At 41.8% G+C, this 11,768-nt stretch overlaps 3 protein-coding genes across 4 annotated transcripts in view; 1 reads left to right on the top strand and 2 right to left on the bottom strand.

The window, feature by feature from the left end:
• LOC131882721 (serine/threonine-protein kinase tousled-like 2) overlaps positions 1–1,771 on the top strand; it is an 8,345-nt gene extending 6,574 nt beyond the window's left edge. The window contains exons 5-8 of the mRNA XM_059229961.1: positions 4–225; positions 333–444; positions 519–769; positions 876–1,771. Of these exons, the coding sequence (XP_059085944.1) occupies positions 4–225; positions 333–444; positions 519–769; positions 876–1,223 (933 nt within the window). The 3' untranslated portion in view covers positions 1,224–1,771. The remainder of the gene's footprint in view (positions 1–3; positions 226–332; positions 445–518; positions 770–875) is intronic.
• Positions 1,772–3,285: 1,514 nt separating this feature from the next.
• On the bottom strand, positions 3,286–7,928 carry LOC131882718 (ras-like GTP-binding protein Rho1). Of its 2 annotated transcripts, XM_059229958.1 has the most exons (4): positions 7,632–7,928; positions 5,786–5,866; positions 5,590–5,722; positions 3,286–3,675 (listed from the first exon to the last, which is right to left on the bottom strand). In XM_059229958.1, the coding sequence occupies exons 1-4, from the start codon at positions 7,669–7,671 to the stop codon at positions 3,360–3,362; spliced, it is 570 nt and encodes a 189-aa protein (XP_059085941.1). In that variant the 5' UTR covers positions 7,672–7,928; the 3' UTR covers positions 3,286–3,359. The 2 variants fall into 2 exon arrangements, with proteins under 2 accessions (XP_059085941.1, XP_059085940.1); XM_059229957.1 differs by having other exon boundaries at positions 5,590–5,866; positions 7,632–7,926.
• A 336-nt stretch (positions 7,929–8,264) lies between these two features.
• Positions 8,265–11,455, bottom strand: LOC131882722 (kelch-like protein diablo). Its single transcript, XM_059229963.1, is given in 3 exon segments — positions 8,265–9,101; positions 9,104–10,364; positions 11,161–11,455. Coding segments are annotated over 2 exon segments (1,485 nt in total). The 5' UTR covers positions 10,036–10,364; positions 11,161–11,455; the 3' UTR covers positions 8,265–8,548.
• Between the last annotated feature and the right edge of the window lie 313 nt (positions 11,456–11,768).

The raw sequence follows: 11,768 nt of genomic DNA, 5'->3' as shown, positions 1-11,768 counted from the left end.
GAGCAGCGGTTTGTGGCTTGTAAAATCCATCAGTTGAACAAAGACTGGAAGGACGACAAGAAAGCCAACTACATAAAGCATGCCCTCAGAGAATACAATATCCACAAGAACCTCACTCACGCTAGGATTGTTACCTTGTTCGATGTCTTCGAAATCGATGCCAATTCATTCTGCACCGTTTTAGAATATTGTGATGGCCATGATCTGGACTTTTACTTGAAGCAGGTAAGATGTCTCCTTTGCATCGTCGGTGACAAACTTTTGACATCCACGTTCCTCTAAACCTCCGGGGAAACGGTTCCGATCTAATACTATTGATTGTCTTCTTCCAGCATAAGATGATATCCGAGAGAGAAGCCCGGTCTATCACCATGCAAGTTTCTTCCGCTCTCAAGTACTTAAACGAGATCAAGCCCCCTATTATCCATTACGATCTCAAACCAGGTACGGTTGCATCTCCATGAAACGACATTAGTAAGAGGTTGACGGTGACTCATGGTTGGATCGATTTCTTGCAGGAAACATTTTGCTAACGGGGGGAAGTGTGAGCGGTGACATCAAGATCACCGACTTTGGTCTGTCCAAGATCATGGATTCCGAGAATTACAATCCAGATCACGGCATGGACCTGACCTCCCAAGGCGCGGGCACTTACTGGTACCTTCCCCCAGAGTGCTTCGTGGTGGGTAAGAACCCGCCCAAGATTTCTTCCAAAGTCGATGTTTGGTCCATCGGAGTCATTTTCTACCAGTGCCTCTACGGCAAGAAGGTAATAAATAGACCACAATACTGTCTGCCTGTCTGTCTCTCTCTCTCCTATATCGGGACTACATTGAATAATGTAGATATATCACCCCGGATTGTTCCTCTTGCAGCCCTTTGGTCATAACCAATCTCAAGCCACGATACTGGAAGAGAACATTATCCTCAAAGCCACGGATGTCCAGTTCCCCAATCGTCCGGCAGTCAGTCAAGAGGCCAAGAACTTCATCCGACGATGTCTGGCCTACCGGAAGGATGATCGGATGGATGTGCCCACCATGGTCAAAGATCCATACCTCTGTCCACCTCAAACCAAGCAGCAGAAACTGCAGGCTGCTCAGGCTGCCGCTCAAGCAGCCGCTGCGGCCTCGGGATCCACCTCCACGGGTTCGGCCACCTCGACATACACGTCCACGTCGTTCGCAGGACAGTTTCACGGACAGAACTCCGGAGATTCCTAATCCCGAGGATCTTGGTGTCGAAAGACTATCGAACACATCTCTCTTTCTCCCCACTCTCCTCTCTCCTCACCATTGTGATAAAAACAGATTCCCCCGAAAAAAACCGTTGTGACCGGAGAGAGGACAGCAAAGTGATCTTGGCTCTCTCTTTCTCTCCCTCTTCGTCTGTAGCTCTAGCTCTAGCTAGTTGTCTCTCTGTCTGATTGAAAATCTCATTCGAGATCTCAGACTCGATCAGGGTGTGACCAGATAGATCTTGTCTTTGGGCTATGTGAAGCTCTGGTTCCGGGATCTGATCCGGAAACGAGTGGTACCCGCAAAAAAGACTTTTGACCCCAACGTAACTGTCAGCTGATTATTCTGCCCAGTTAATCATCCTTGATCACGCTCCTCCTCTTGTTCTAAAAACTCGAGTTTCTTTCCATAAACAAGCAAGCCGACTGTCGCCAATGATAAAAACACATGCTGATGATGATAACTACGAAAGAAAAAGAAGAATCGCATCTACTATGTAAATAAATGTAATCTTGCAATTGAACCATTGAAAACGAGAGAGAGAGACTGCATTATTGGGGTACAAATCAGTAAAGGGCATAACTCGGAGGGTGATTAGTATCATAACTTTAAAGTTTAATATCAAAATTTGCTTTCACATTGTCCGACGGCTTTGGGCTCCAATAACTTCAATATTTCTAAGAATTATTTTCTTCACTCAATACCTTCCTGGTTTCGATACAAATTAAAAATAACTGGCCTAGCACGCACCGAGTCTAGAAGCTTTTTTTAATTTTTAGTGTGCATGCGATTGGTAGCGATAGTCAACCGTTGCAGATTTGTTAAAACTATTTGTTTGGCCACGAGGATCGATAAAGAAAAAAAATTTGGTCGGCTCCCTCTGCATTTGCAAAACTCGTGAGCAACATGCTTTAGGTCTTGCAATCGATTTGGAATGTAAGAATGAGAAAATGTTTTGCTGCGTGGAGTTTTGTTCTTCGAAGAGATATGTACGAACATTACGCTCATTTCAAGTGAAAGAAAAAAACAGTTCAACTTTTATTGGAATGTACAATTCGCAAGAGCTCGAAGAGAGTCCAATCGGCATTTCCGTTACAGAACCATAGAAGAAATATTTCAAAAGCTTGCTCGGATTTTATCCTTCAAAAAGCTAGGGGGATGATTGGGTCTGGTAATAGCATTTCGGAATCGAGTAGACAAGTTACGCTCTTCTTTTATGAGACTGGTCCCTGCACATTTTTTTTATTTTCCCCTTAATCGAGCAAAAGTTTTGCCTTCTTAAAGCTCACTACATAAATCTTCGGAGAGTGAAGATTTGTGGTGATTGATTGCAAAAATTCATTCAGTATACCTTTTACTGTGGTTTGAGAGGGAATAACTTTTGTTCGCAAGAAAATGCTATGCATTCACTTGCTTCCAAATTGTTAGTTTGTGAACCTAGCATGATCCAGTGGTTCATGTCTTGACCAAGCATCCCTAAGCCGACCTACCTGAATTTAGCAGCATCCTGAAGAAAGATACATTTTATCTAGTGCATTCCTGTGAAGTTGGAAAAACGTCGTACCAAATACCAAACGAGAAGTACGAAAAAATCGATAGTTTGCCGAGATTTATGAATGATAATAAATGTCTTGGGGTCTCAGCGCATTACTTGTGGTGCAGTCAAAAAAGTATTCGACCCTCGTTTAAACTTGGATCAAATTGATTTTAAAGAAGCTGCTTGATGGAAATGAAACCGTTTGAAACCCGTTTTTAAAGCAATTTGAATCTATCATGATTCCTTTTTCGTGTTTTTTTTATCAAATTATAACTTTGAATCGAATCGCCAATTTTCGCGATGTTTAACAAAAAGTGACGAACGTGATTAGTAATAACTGATATTGCCCAAAAATGCATGCTATATTATGAGCCTATTTATTATAGTTTTTCGCTTCAAATTGTTAAAAAAGGCATGCAGAACTATTTGTCATTTGTTTCTTTTTTTTTAATACCTGCCATGAATAGAAAACGTACTAATAATTAACCAAGTTATTTGCCACTAGCAGCGTCGCAATTAAATAACTTTATATCGTTACGAGTCAGATGATACATTTTGAATGGCCTAAAACGAAAACTCAATTGTTAGATCAATAGGCACGTTTTCTTAATGTTTCGTACAAAGAGGTTTTCATGGCGATGAATAATGGCGGCCTTTGCCGCGGTTTGAAACACAGCCGACACGCCCTGATTGGCCTTGGCTGAGCACTCCAAGAAGCACGTGGCCTTGATCTTGTTACTCATCCTCGTGCCAGCTGCACTTGTGACCAGATCATCTTCGGCGGAAGTGTGACTCTCGCGGAGATCCGTCTTATTTCCCACCAAAACCACAGGAACATCTCGACAATGGCGCTTGATCTCCGGAGCCCAAAGAGTCTCGACATTGGCTAAAGATTCGGGTCTGGAAAGGTGGGCAATTACAGTAAGTGAGACATTGGCCTTTGGTCACAAGTTAAGGAGACACGTCGTTGCTTGGGTCAGGATAAATGGGTGCTTTTTGAAATCAGGATACCAAAGGGATCAAGTACATATGAACATTGACAATGAGCAGGTTTCTTGTTGAAAAAGGCTTACAAAATATTAGTGCTGGGATGAGTCCGAGAGCACTCGAGTCTTGGACTCAATTTTGGAGGTACTTTTTGATTATGTTTTTTTTTAATTTTAGCAAGATGAGTCTTTTTGATTGACTTGACTCTAGTAAAAGACTCTGTTGCTCTGACAGACTCGAGTCTTTTGCCGGCTCGAGTCTAGCAAAATGTCAAAAATTCAAAGGACTCGTACGAGTCCGACTTTTGCCGGACTCGCCTCAGGACTACAAGATATGCTCTTTATTGGGGTAATTAATAACTAGTGGATTAATAACTTTCAAGTTTCTAATTATAGGTTGATAGCAGCATTATCCCTTGAAAATGCCTTTTATCAATATTTACCTCAATGATAGGGGTTGGTGATTTTCTTTGTGCAAAATGCACGTTAATGGAGTACTTTTTGTTATCAAGGGGTGAACACACAATCCTGTTGTAGCTTTCAAGCGCTCTTATACTGTGTTGTCTATTTCATGAAAAATTATTAAAGGGTATTAAATTCACATTTCTGCCTGGTTTGCTGGCGATCCTCTGTCCCGGAGTATGAGTGTTAAAGAAAGAGAAAGATGTACTTGGCTAATAGGAGAGATTAAGGCTCAACTGATGTTTAGGTTTAGATTATCGACTGGATTTTCAGTGTTCATCTTAGTTTGCCATTTAGAATACTTGTGTATAATCAATGAATGGGTCAAAGATTAAAAAAGGAATCATTTGAAGGCATATACTCGGAATTTGTTTGGTAGATGAGCAAGCAAGTTCGTTTTAAGACTTTTCCCAGTTTTGTTTTTTGAGGTGCGTCAAATTTGGTTTTTTGGCCCTTGCACAAAACATTTAAAAATATCATCGCATCTCATAAATTAAAATGGCATTGGTAGCCCTAGTTGATTTGTAACGAACACGGTGTAGAAAGAACCAATTGTATTTTGAAAGCTCAAAACTCATATGTATATTCCCAGTTAGGGTTCCCCAGTGAACAAGCTAACCAAAACCCGTTTTTTTGTACCTCAATCTCCCTCCACTCATCCATTGTAGCTAACACCATCTAATGAAGGAGATTGAGGTTACATGTAAGAATATTCCAACGAAATGCCATTGGTTACCGCCACAGGTTAATGTCCGGTTTGGCTATTGGTGCGGAACCAAAACAACACGGGAGAAATGTCGTCCAAGTGCCAAGATATGTTCAAAACAAGATCTCACCGGCTGAATTAATGACAATCGCTTCTCTCCTTAGAGCTCTAGATTAGGAGCTACGTTTCTTTTTTGTCAGTTATCTTCCATGTTTTGACGGACCCGATTGAAAAAGAATCGCATCAACTTTGAGAGTTAATGTATGTGCAAGAACATGCATAGTCTCAGTGCTTTGAATCGTGCATGTAATACCAAGAGAAGATCCACATTTCGCAACGTCAGCTTTCAATTCGGGTCAACATGCAAGAGTTGTATAAACTTATCATGAAATGGAAATTCATCGACGGTGGGCTTGAAAGACGTGAGTGTCGCCGGTTATCATGCATAGTTGTAAAATCCATGCGCTCCTTTGAATTATTCTCTAATATGTATATAGCGAGGAGAATACTTCAAAATACAAGAATACATAAAATTGAAATTATCAACTCTTTTAAGAAACATTTCTGTTATCGCCTTCATAACTCTGATCATACGTATATTCATACATCAGTGTTCTGAATGTGTAACATAACGGGGTTTCAAGAGCAAATATTTCGTACCTGTCAATGGAGTAGCAAATCAAAACCACATCTGATCCGGGGTAGGAGAGTGGTCTGAGCTTTTCGTAGGATTCTTGACCCGCCGTGTCCCAGAGGGTGAGTTCCACCTCGTCCTGTTTTTCAGTGGCGCCCTCTGGGATAAGATAAGCAACTGCCGTCTCAAAGATGGTGGGTATGTACTTGTCGGGAAACTTACCAGTCTTAAAGATGGTTAGCAGACTGGTTTTACCACAAGCTCCATCGCCCACGACCACAAGCTTATAGCGATTGGTAACAGCTGGAATACAAAATGTTACTCCGTACATGGGAAGGTCGTTCCTATTCTTGTTTTGCGGACTTCTTCACCGCTATTGGGAACGTGTGTAATCCACAAGAGGTCAAGATAGAAAATGGATAACTATCATATAAAAGCAAGTTCAAAAGATATTTGATCCCTCGACCAATTAGAGTTGGCGGTTTTGGCTAGCCCTTGAATACGTATGGGGTTGATCTGGGATTTTGGTCAATGACTTCAGGATCAACACCCTATGTATTCCTTGTGAATATTAGAAGAAAGCACAATAAACAATGAAGGAACCCGGAAAGAAAAGAGGTGAACTTCTTTGTTCGAACTAGCCTGGATTCTCGAGGGCTTGAAGGAGCTCTCAAAACTTACGTTAAGCCTCTGCACAATTAACAATAAAATACTGGGGAGGGACACAGCTTCTTGACTCATAATAAAGATGTGCTAAAAATTTTACTGTTTCCCACTTTCACTGCAAATTATCCGAGCTGAGATGCGTGAGGACGTACGTAGGGACATTTCCTAAAAATAATCAATACCAGTCTTTGCACTTTTTCTTAGCACACTTGTTTTCAGTTGAGGCAGATGTTTAAACTAGTAAAGCTGCATTTTTTCTTTTTGCTTTTCTAAAATCGTTTGATCAGATGTTTGCGACCAGTGTTTTAGGATTTGCTCTTATTTTGAGAGAAATACACAATTGTATCATTTCCACCAAAATGTGTAGGGATTGCAAGAGCTGAACAAAAAATGCTCAGACATCAAGTGAGAAGAAGGATTGTGGATGTAAATGAATAGAATGTCCCACCAAATTAATCTTTGAAGGTTTGTATTTCTTACTTGATAATGGTCCATTAGCATGTACAGAAAGATTTGAAGCTACCAATGAGAAAAAGGATGTAGTGCGTGAAAAAAATGAGCAATTTTTTAAAATTACCGTTCACATTTGAAGCAAAAAATATTTTTTCCGGATTAGATGGTACGTATGATATAATCAATTTTGCAAGTAATACGATACTTCATACCAAACCTAAAATTGAACATTGGAAGGACCAATATAGCTTTTGAAGAGCACCCTCTGCCTTGTCTAAGTGCGGACAAAAATCTTGAGCAGTTCAGAGTTCATGGAAAGGCAAATAATATGCTCATGATATGAAATTGATAATCTCAAGATATTCCAGGGTTAATAAGAATTCGCAAAATTTCAAAAGAAAAACAATCAGTATTTGAAATTTTTGTGGGGTTCGATAACGCCAAAGGTACAATATGTACAAGGATTTCTAGAACTGTTTTTCATAGTCATTAATGAACATCAATGTTAAATTATTTCATCACTCCTTCTTTGACATAAAACAAGACACTACGGTTGCTTTACTTTAAATCTTTCATCCGGTATATTTGGGACGATTTAGAATCAAGTTCTATTTTGCTACTTGAGGAGTCTAAGATAAGAGTAAATTCAACACAATTGCAGCCTCTAGATTTGTTAGCCAATATTTTGAAAAAAAACCCACATTTTAATAGTGCAATCTCATGGGAAATGATCATCCCAAAAGTTTTGATACGCTATTGAGCATGTAGCATAAAACTCTTTGTTTAATTCTTATTTGGATTTCATGTGTTGGGAAATTTGCTTTTGCAGGAGTGGAAATCCGACGACGTAGGGGGCGCTACATCCGAGAATGAAAGGGACTATGACGTCCACCAAACCCAATAAAAATAATAGGTAGATCATCTTTTCTTTAAGGCCTTTGATACTCACCTAATGATTTCTTCCGATTCACCCGGTTGTCAGATGCCATGATTAACTTTTGCAAACAGATGTGTTCTTGCTATGGACAGGTTTCAATGTCGCTCAATCAGATTAATTGTAAACCCTTTTCCATGAAGTGTTGAAGATAACAAGGATCTGGAGCACTAATCACAACTCAAATTGCACCATTTTTAGACAACAGAGTTGCTGATTGTTGGACAGGAAATGTCTCTGGGTTTTATCATGATTTGCACTCGATCCCGGCCGTAATACAACTGTAAGGCCAAGCTCTGACTTCATTCTATTCTTATCAAAGTCAATTTGTACAAGGCTCTGTAATTCTCGTGGTGTGATTGCACTATTTATTGCCGGCAATCATAGCCACATGGAACAACTGTCGAGCTCAGTAACTCAAAAATACGTTGCTAGATATTCTGGTGTCAATCGTTAGCACATTAGGATTTGATAAAAGAGTCGACGGGCATCGTGTCCAAATTGCATCCATACATTCACATATTGGTTATGAAATGGCGTCAAGAATTTCAGGTGTGTGTGTGAACAACAGTGTTTACTTGAGACCATTGAAAAAAAAAACCCACCACCTTATGACGACGAATTTGAGTTGTCCAGACAGAAAGTCAGTACAGTGATGAATTGCTTTATTTGACTAGAAGCTTGTTCGTTGTTCATGTTCATATTTAGCGATATTTTCAAAAAATACATTTTGGAACCTAATTGGATTGTATTTGGACTCTTTTTGACTAGAGAACAAGTCATTCGCGACCTTCAGAGTCGTTGGAGAGAAGCTTGTAGGACGTAGGTATGGCTTTGAGGACCTCCTTCAAAAAGGTGGTCAAATCCACTTCACAGGTAATGCCGAGATCAGATTCGTAATAATAAGTGAGGCAGAACTAAGTTTGCACGGCTTAGAAATCCCCCTCATCAAAATGGATGGGTCTGTCCACGAGAACCCCACCAACAAAGCCGCACATCTTGCGCATCGGGTTGATCTTAGTCCATCGATTGGCGTCGGGATCGTAGACCTCGGTGGAGGAGAGGATTGATTTGCACGTTCCAAAGCCTCCCGACACGTACACCTTGCCTTGATAGGAGACCACTGCCGCCCCAAATCGTGCTTCATTCATGTGAGCCACCTCCTGCCATTCGTCTGTGGCCGGGAAATACCGCTCCACACTTTTCAAAGGCGATCCCCAAAAACCGGCTTGAGGTGAATCCATGCCACCAATGGCGTAGAGATAGCCATTGAGGACACAGAGACCGCACTTCCAACGCTTGGTCTTCAGGTCAGAGATTAAGGACCACTTGTTCTTGACTGGGTTGTAGACCTCTGAGGTACAAAGCCATTCTTTGCCGTCACCGCCACCGACCACGTAGATGTTGCCGTCCAGGACTTCAACGGTGTGCGATGATCTGGCCGTGGACATACTTGCCATCATCTTCCACTTGGCTTTGGACTGGGTAGATTCTTCCAATACATTCTCATCACAACGAATATCTTTGGCCACCGACCGGGCTTCTTCTTGTTGGTCCAGTAGCGGATCTTTTCAGTGGGGTCCTTATCGAAATACCGTTTGGCCTCTTCAAAAGCGATGGCTAGATTCTTGGATTTTTTCACCCGGGAATCTCGGCCGTATTGCTCCACCTCATTCATGGACATGAGTGGAAAGTGAACGTGCTCCAGTAAGTTGGGTATGTGTGGGGCACGCTCCTTGGGACTGAAGCTGACCCAATGCATGACTGCGCGAAAAACTGAGCCTTCCGTTGAGACTAGAAGTCTGTCGTTTGAGATTATCTTTAATAGTAGCTCTTTGGGGAGAAGAAGGAACTCTCGGGACTTTTTGGTGACGATTTTCTCAAAGTTGCTGAGAATGTAGTCCTCTGCGTGACATCGAAGATCCTCTGGCCCGAGACAAAGGGTGTACAAGTAGAGAGACACACAGTTCTGCTTATCAATCCGGAGCTGCATGTAATCACTACAACGCCGTTGTAGACCCTCGATCTGAAGATAATTAGCTAAGGACAAAATATCTTGGGCATTCATTGGGGTAAGATAGATTTCGTTAAAGTAGAGAAAGAATAACACTTTGGCCAGACACTCGGGATCAACCAGTTCTTTGAATTCCACTTCACTTTGGAATTGCTCTTGAAACATTGAAAGCATGGGTCGGAAGTACGCCGATTTTTCCGCCAAGATCTGCCTGTGGGCTTGAAATCTGTCATTCTTCGCGATTAAGGTGATGTCAAAAGGTCCATGAGAAGCTTCTCTAGCCTCATTGGTGTCGTTCAGAAGGTCGATGGCACTGTTACTGAAGCCTTTGAGGCGACGACGCTTTGTTGCTTCCGGACCCAGAACTGGGCCCTCCAAGTGATACCCGCTTTGAGCTTGCCCCATGGCGGCCTTAACCTTAGAGAAACTCTGCGACTTCTTCTGAAGGGGATTCAAAGACTGTCGCAGCCGTCTAGGCCGCAAACACGGCGACATTGGCCTCTTCCACCATTAAGATTAGCCGTGATGACAAACCGAACCGGATATACAGTATATTGTATCGACACTGGTCGTCTAGTTTGCTGGGAAATGAAGCGACGTTCAAAGCTTCATAACAAGGGTCTTTAAGGAGAAAACAGCTGTTTCAATCATTCCAAAAGCGTGCGGAAAAGGCTAAAAAGGCTTCTGCAGGGCTTTCTGCTTTCCACGTTATGATCTCAAATCACAACACATCCCTGAAATGAAAGGCAGACTTGAGAAGACGAAGAAGACTTTCACTGCCACATGTAAACTGCACAAAGACTCTGATGTGAATTATTGATCGCTTGTATTCCCGTGACATTTGAGACTGTTTCATTTTGAGGGTTGAATAAGAAACAGAATGTGACGACGGGTTGTTAGGGGGCGATAGTAGATACGGTACACTTGCTCTATCGATCCACAGATCAATCTCGAGTTTTGAGTTCGAGCCGTGTGCCATATGGACTGAATTATCATACAATGGGCAAAAATCTTGGTAGCTTATCACTGAACATGAGTCAAAACACAGATATCTAGCTAGCTCCAAGGTTGGGCGACATGAAGCGCCTTTTTACATGCCTAAGTAGTCTCAGCCAAAATCATTTTATTTATTCATGACAGTTGTTAAATTTGACAAAGGACACTTAATCTTGCTTCAAAATTTATTAAAAAAAAAAAAACCTAATCCATACCCTATGACATTGGTGATCGGATGTATTGACACTCTTCCCTCATGTCGAGCTTTACTTTGCTTCAGAGTTTTTCCGTATTCGGGTCATCCAAGATAAGCCGGCGTCTCATGTTGGAGTGGCTCCTGATCCAATTTCCTAGCAAAAACTAACCAGTAAACCCCCATTCTGACAGAGATCCCGCTAAAAGTTGAAATGCTGATCATCTGATTGTTTCTTTGTTCCAGAATCAATCTGGTCATTTGAGATCTCGCTCAAGGATCGTTGCTCTCAATTTCTTTGTGTTCAACTGTTTTAGCAATGTGGAGTTTGATATCCTTACCTGACTCGGAACTTGGAGAATGGCATTGAGTTCCTGTTATTGTTGATGAGCCAAAGATTGACCCCACACTACAGAGCTTGGAGAGAGCAGAGAGCGAGTGACTCCTTGGGCTCCTCCCAACAACGTAAGTGTGGAAGTTGAACTAAAATTGAAAAGTAAAAGCCGGCTGTTTCTCAGCTACAACACAATCGCCAGCATGTTCCCAATACTAGATCAAAACTTAGAGAGCCCGGATTCTGGACGGAGAGAACACATCACGAGTAATTCTCCGAGCCCTCATGTCGCCATGTTTATCTCAGTTCAAACCGGGATACCTTTACCAAAAATTGAATTGTACATTGTCCATGGAGTACTCTTGATGTCCATTGGAATGACATTGCGACGAAAATCGGGCCATTTTGTTTATCAGTAGGGCAACGGAGAGTGGCATAGAGCACCACGGTTTATGCCAACCCTCGTTCATATCAAAGAAGGGTAAACTTGCCAGAGGGGAGTTCACGCTGTTGTCTACTTGCCAAGGAGAGTACTTTCCTGTCCAGGGTTGGATGGTGGTGACCGATGCCCTCGTTGCCCTCCCTCGCCATCAAGATTCGAGAACCACACTTGCA

The sequence above is a fragment of the Tigriopus californicus genome, chromosome 6 (genome assembly GCF_007210705.1).
Source record: "Tigriopus californicus strain San Diego chromosome 6, Tcal_SD_v2.1, whole genome shotgun sequence".
Classification (NCBI taxonomy): Eukaryota; Metazoa; Arthropoda; class Copepoda; order Harpacticoida; family Harpacticidae; genus Tigriopus; species Tigriopus californicus.
The sequence above is the reverse complement of the archived record's forward strand: the minus strand, read 5'-3'. Positions and strand labels throughout refer to the sequence as shown.

Excerpts from the sequence above, each read along its gene's own strand:
- LOC131882718 (XM_059229957.1), bottom strand. The coding sequence starts at position 7,671 with ATGGCATCTGACAACCGGGTGAATCGGAAGAAATCATTAG. Across the intron at positions 5,867-7,631 it reads GAATCGGAAGAAATCATTAG|CTGTTACCAATCGCTATAAG; the intron begins GTGAGTATCAAA and ends TTTGTATTCCAG. Across the intron at positions 3,676-5,589 it reads ATTTGCTACTCCATTGACAG|ACCCGAATCTTTAGCCAATG; the intron begins GTACGAAATATT and ends CCACCTTTCCAG.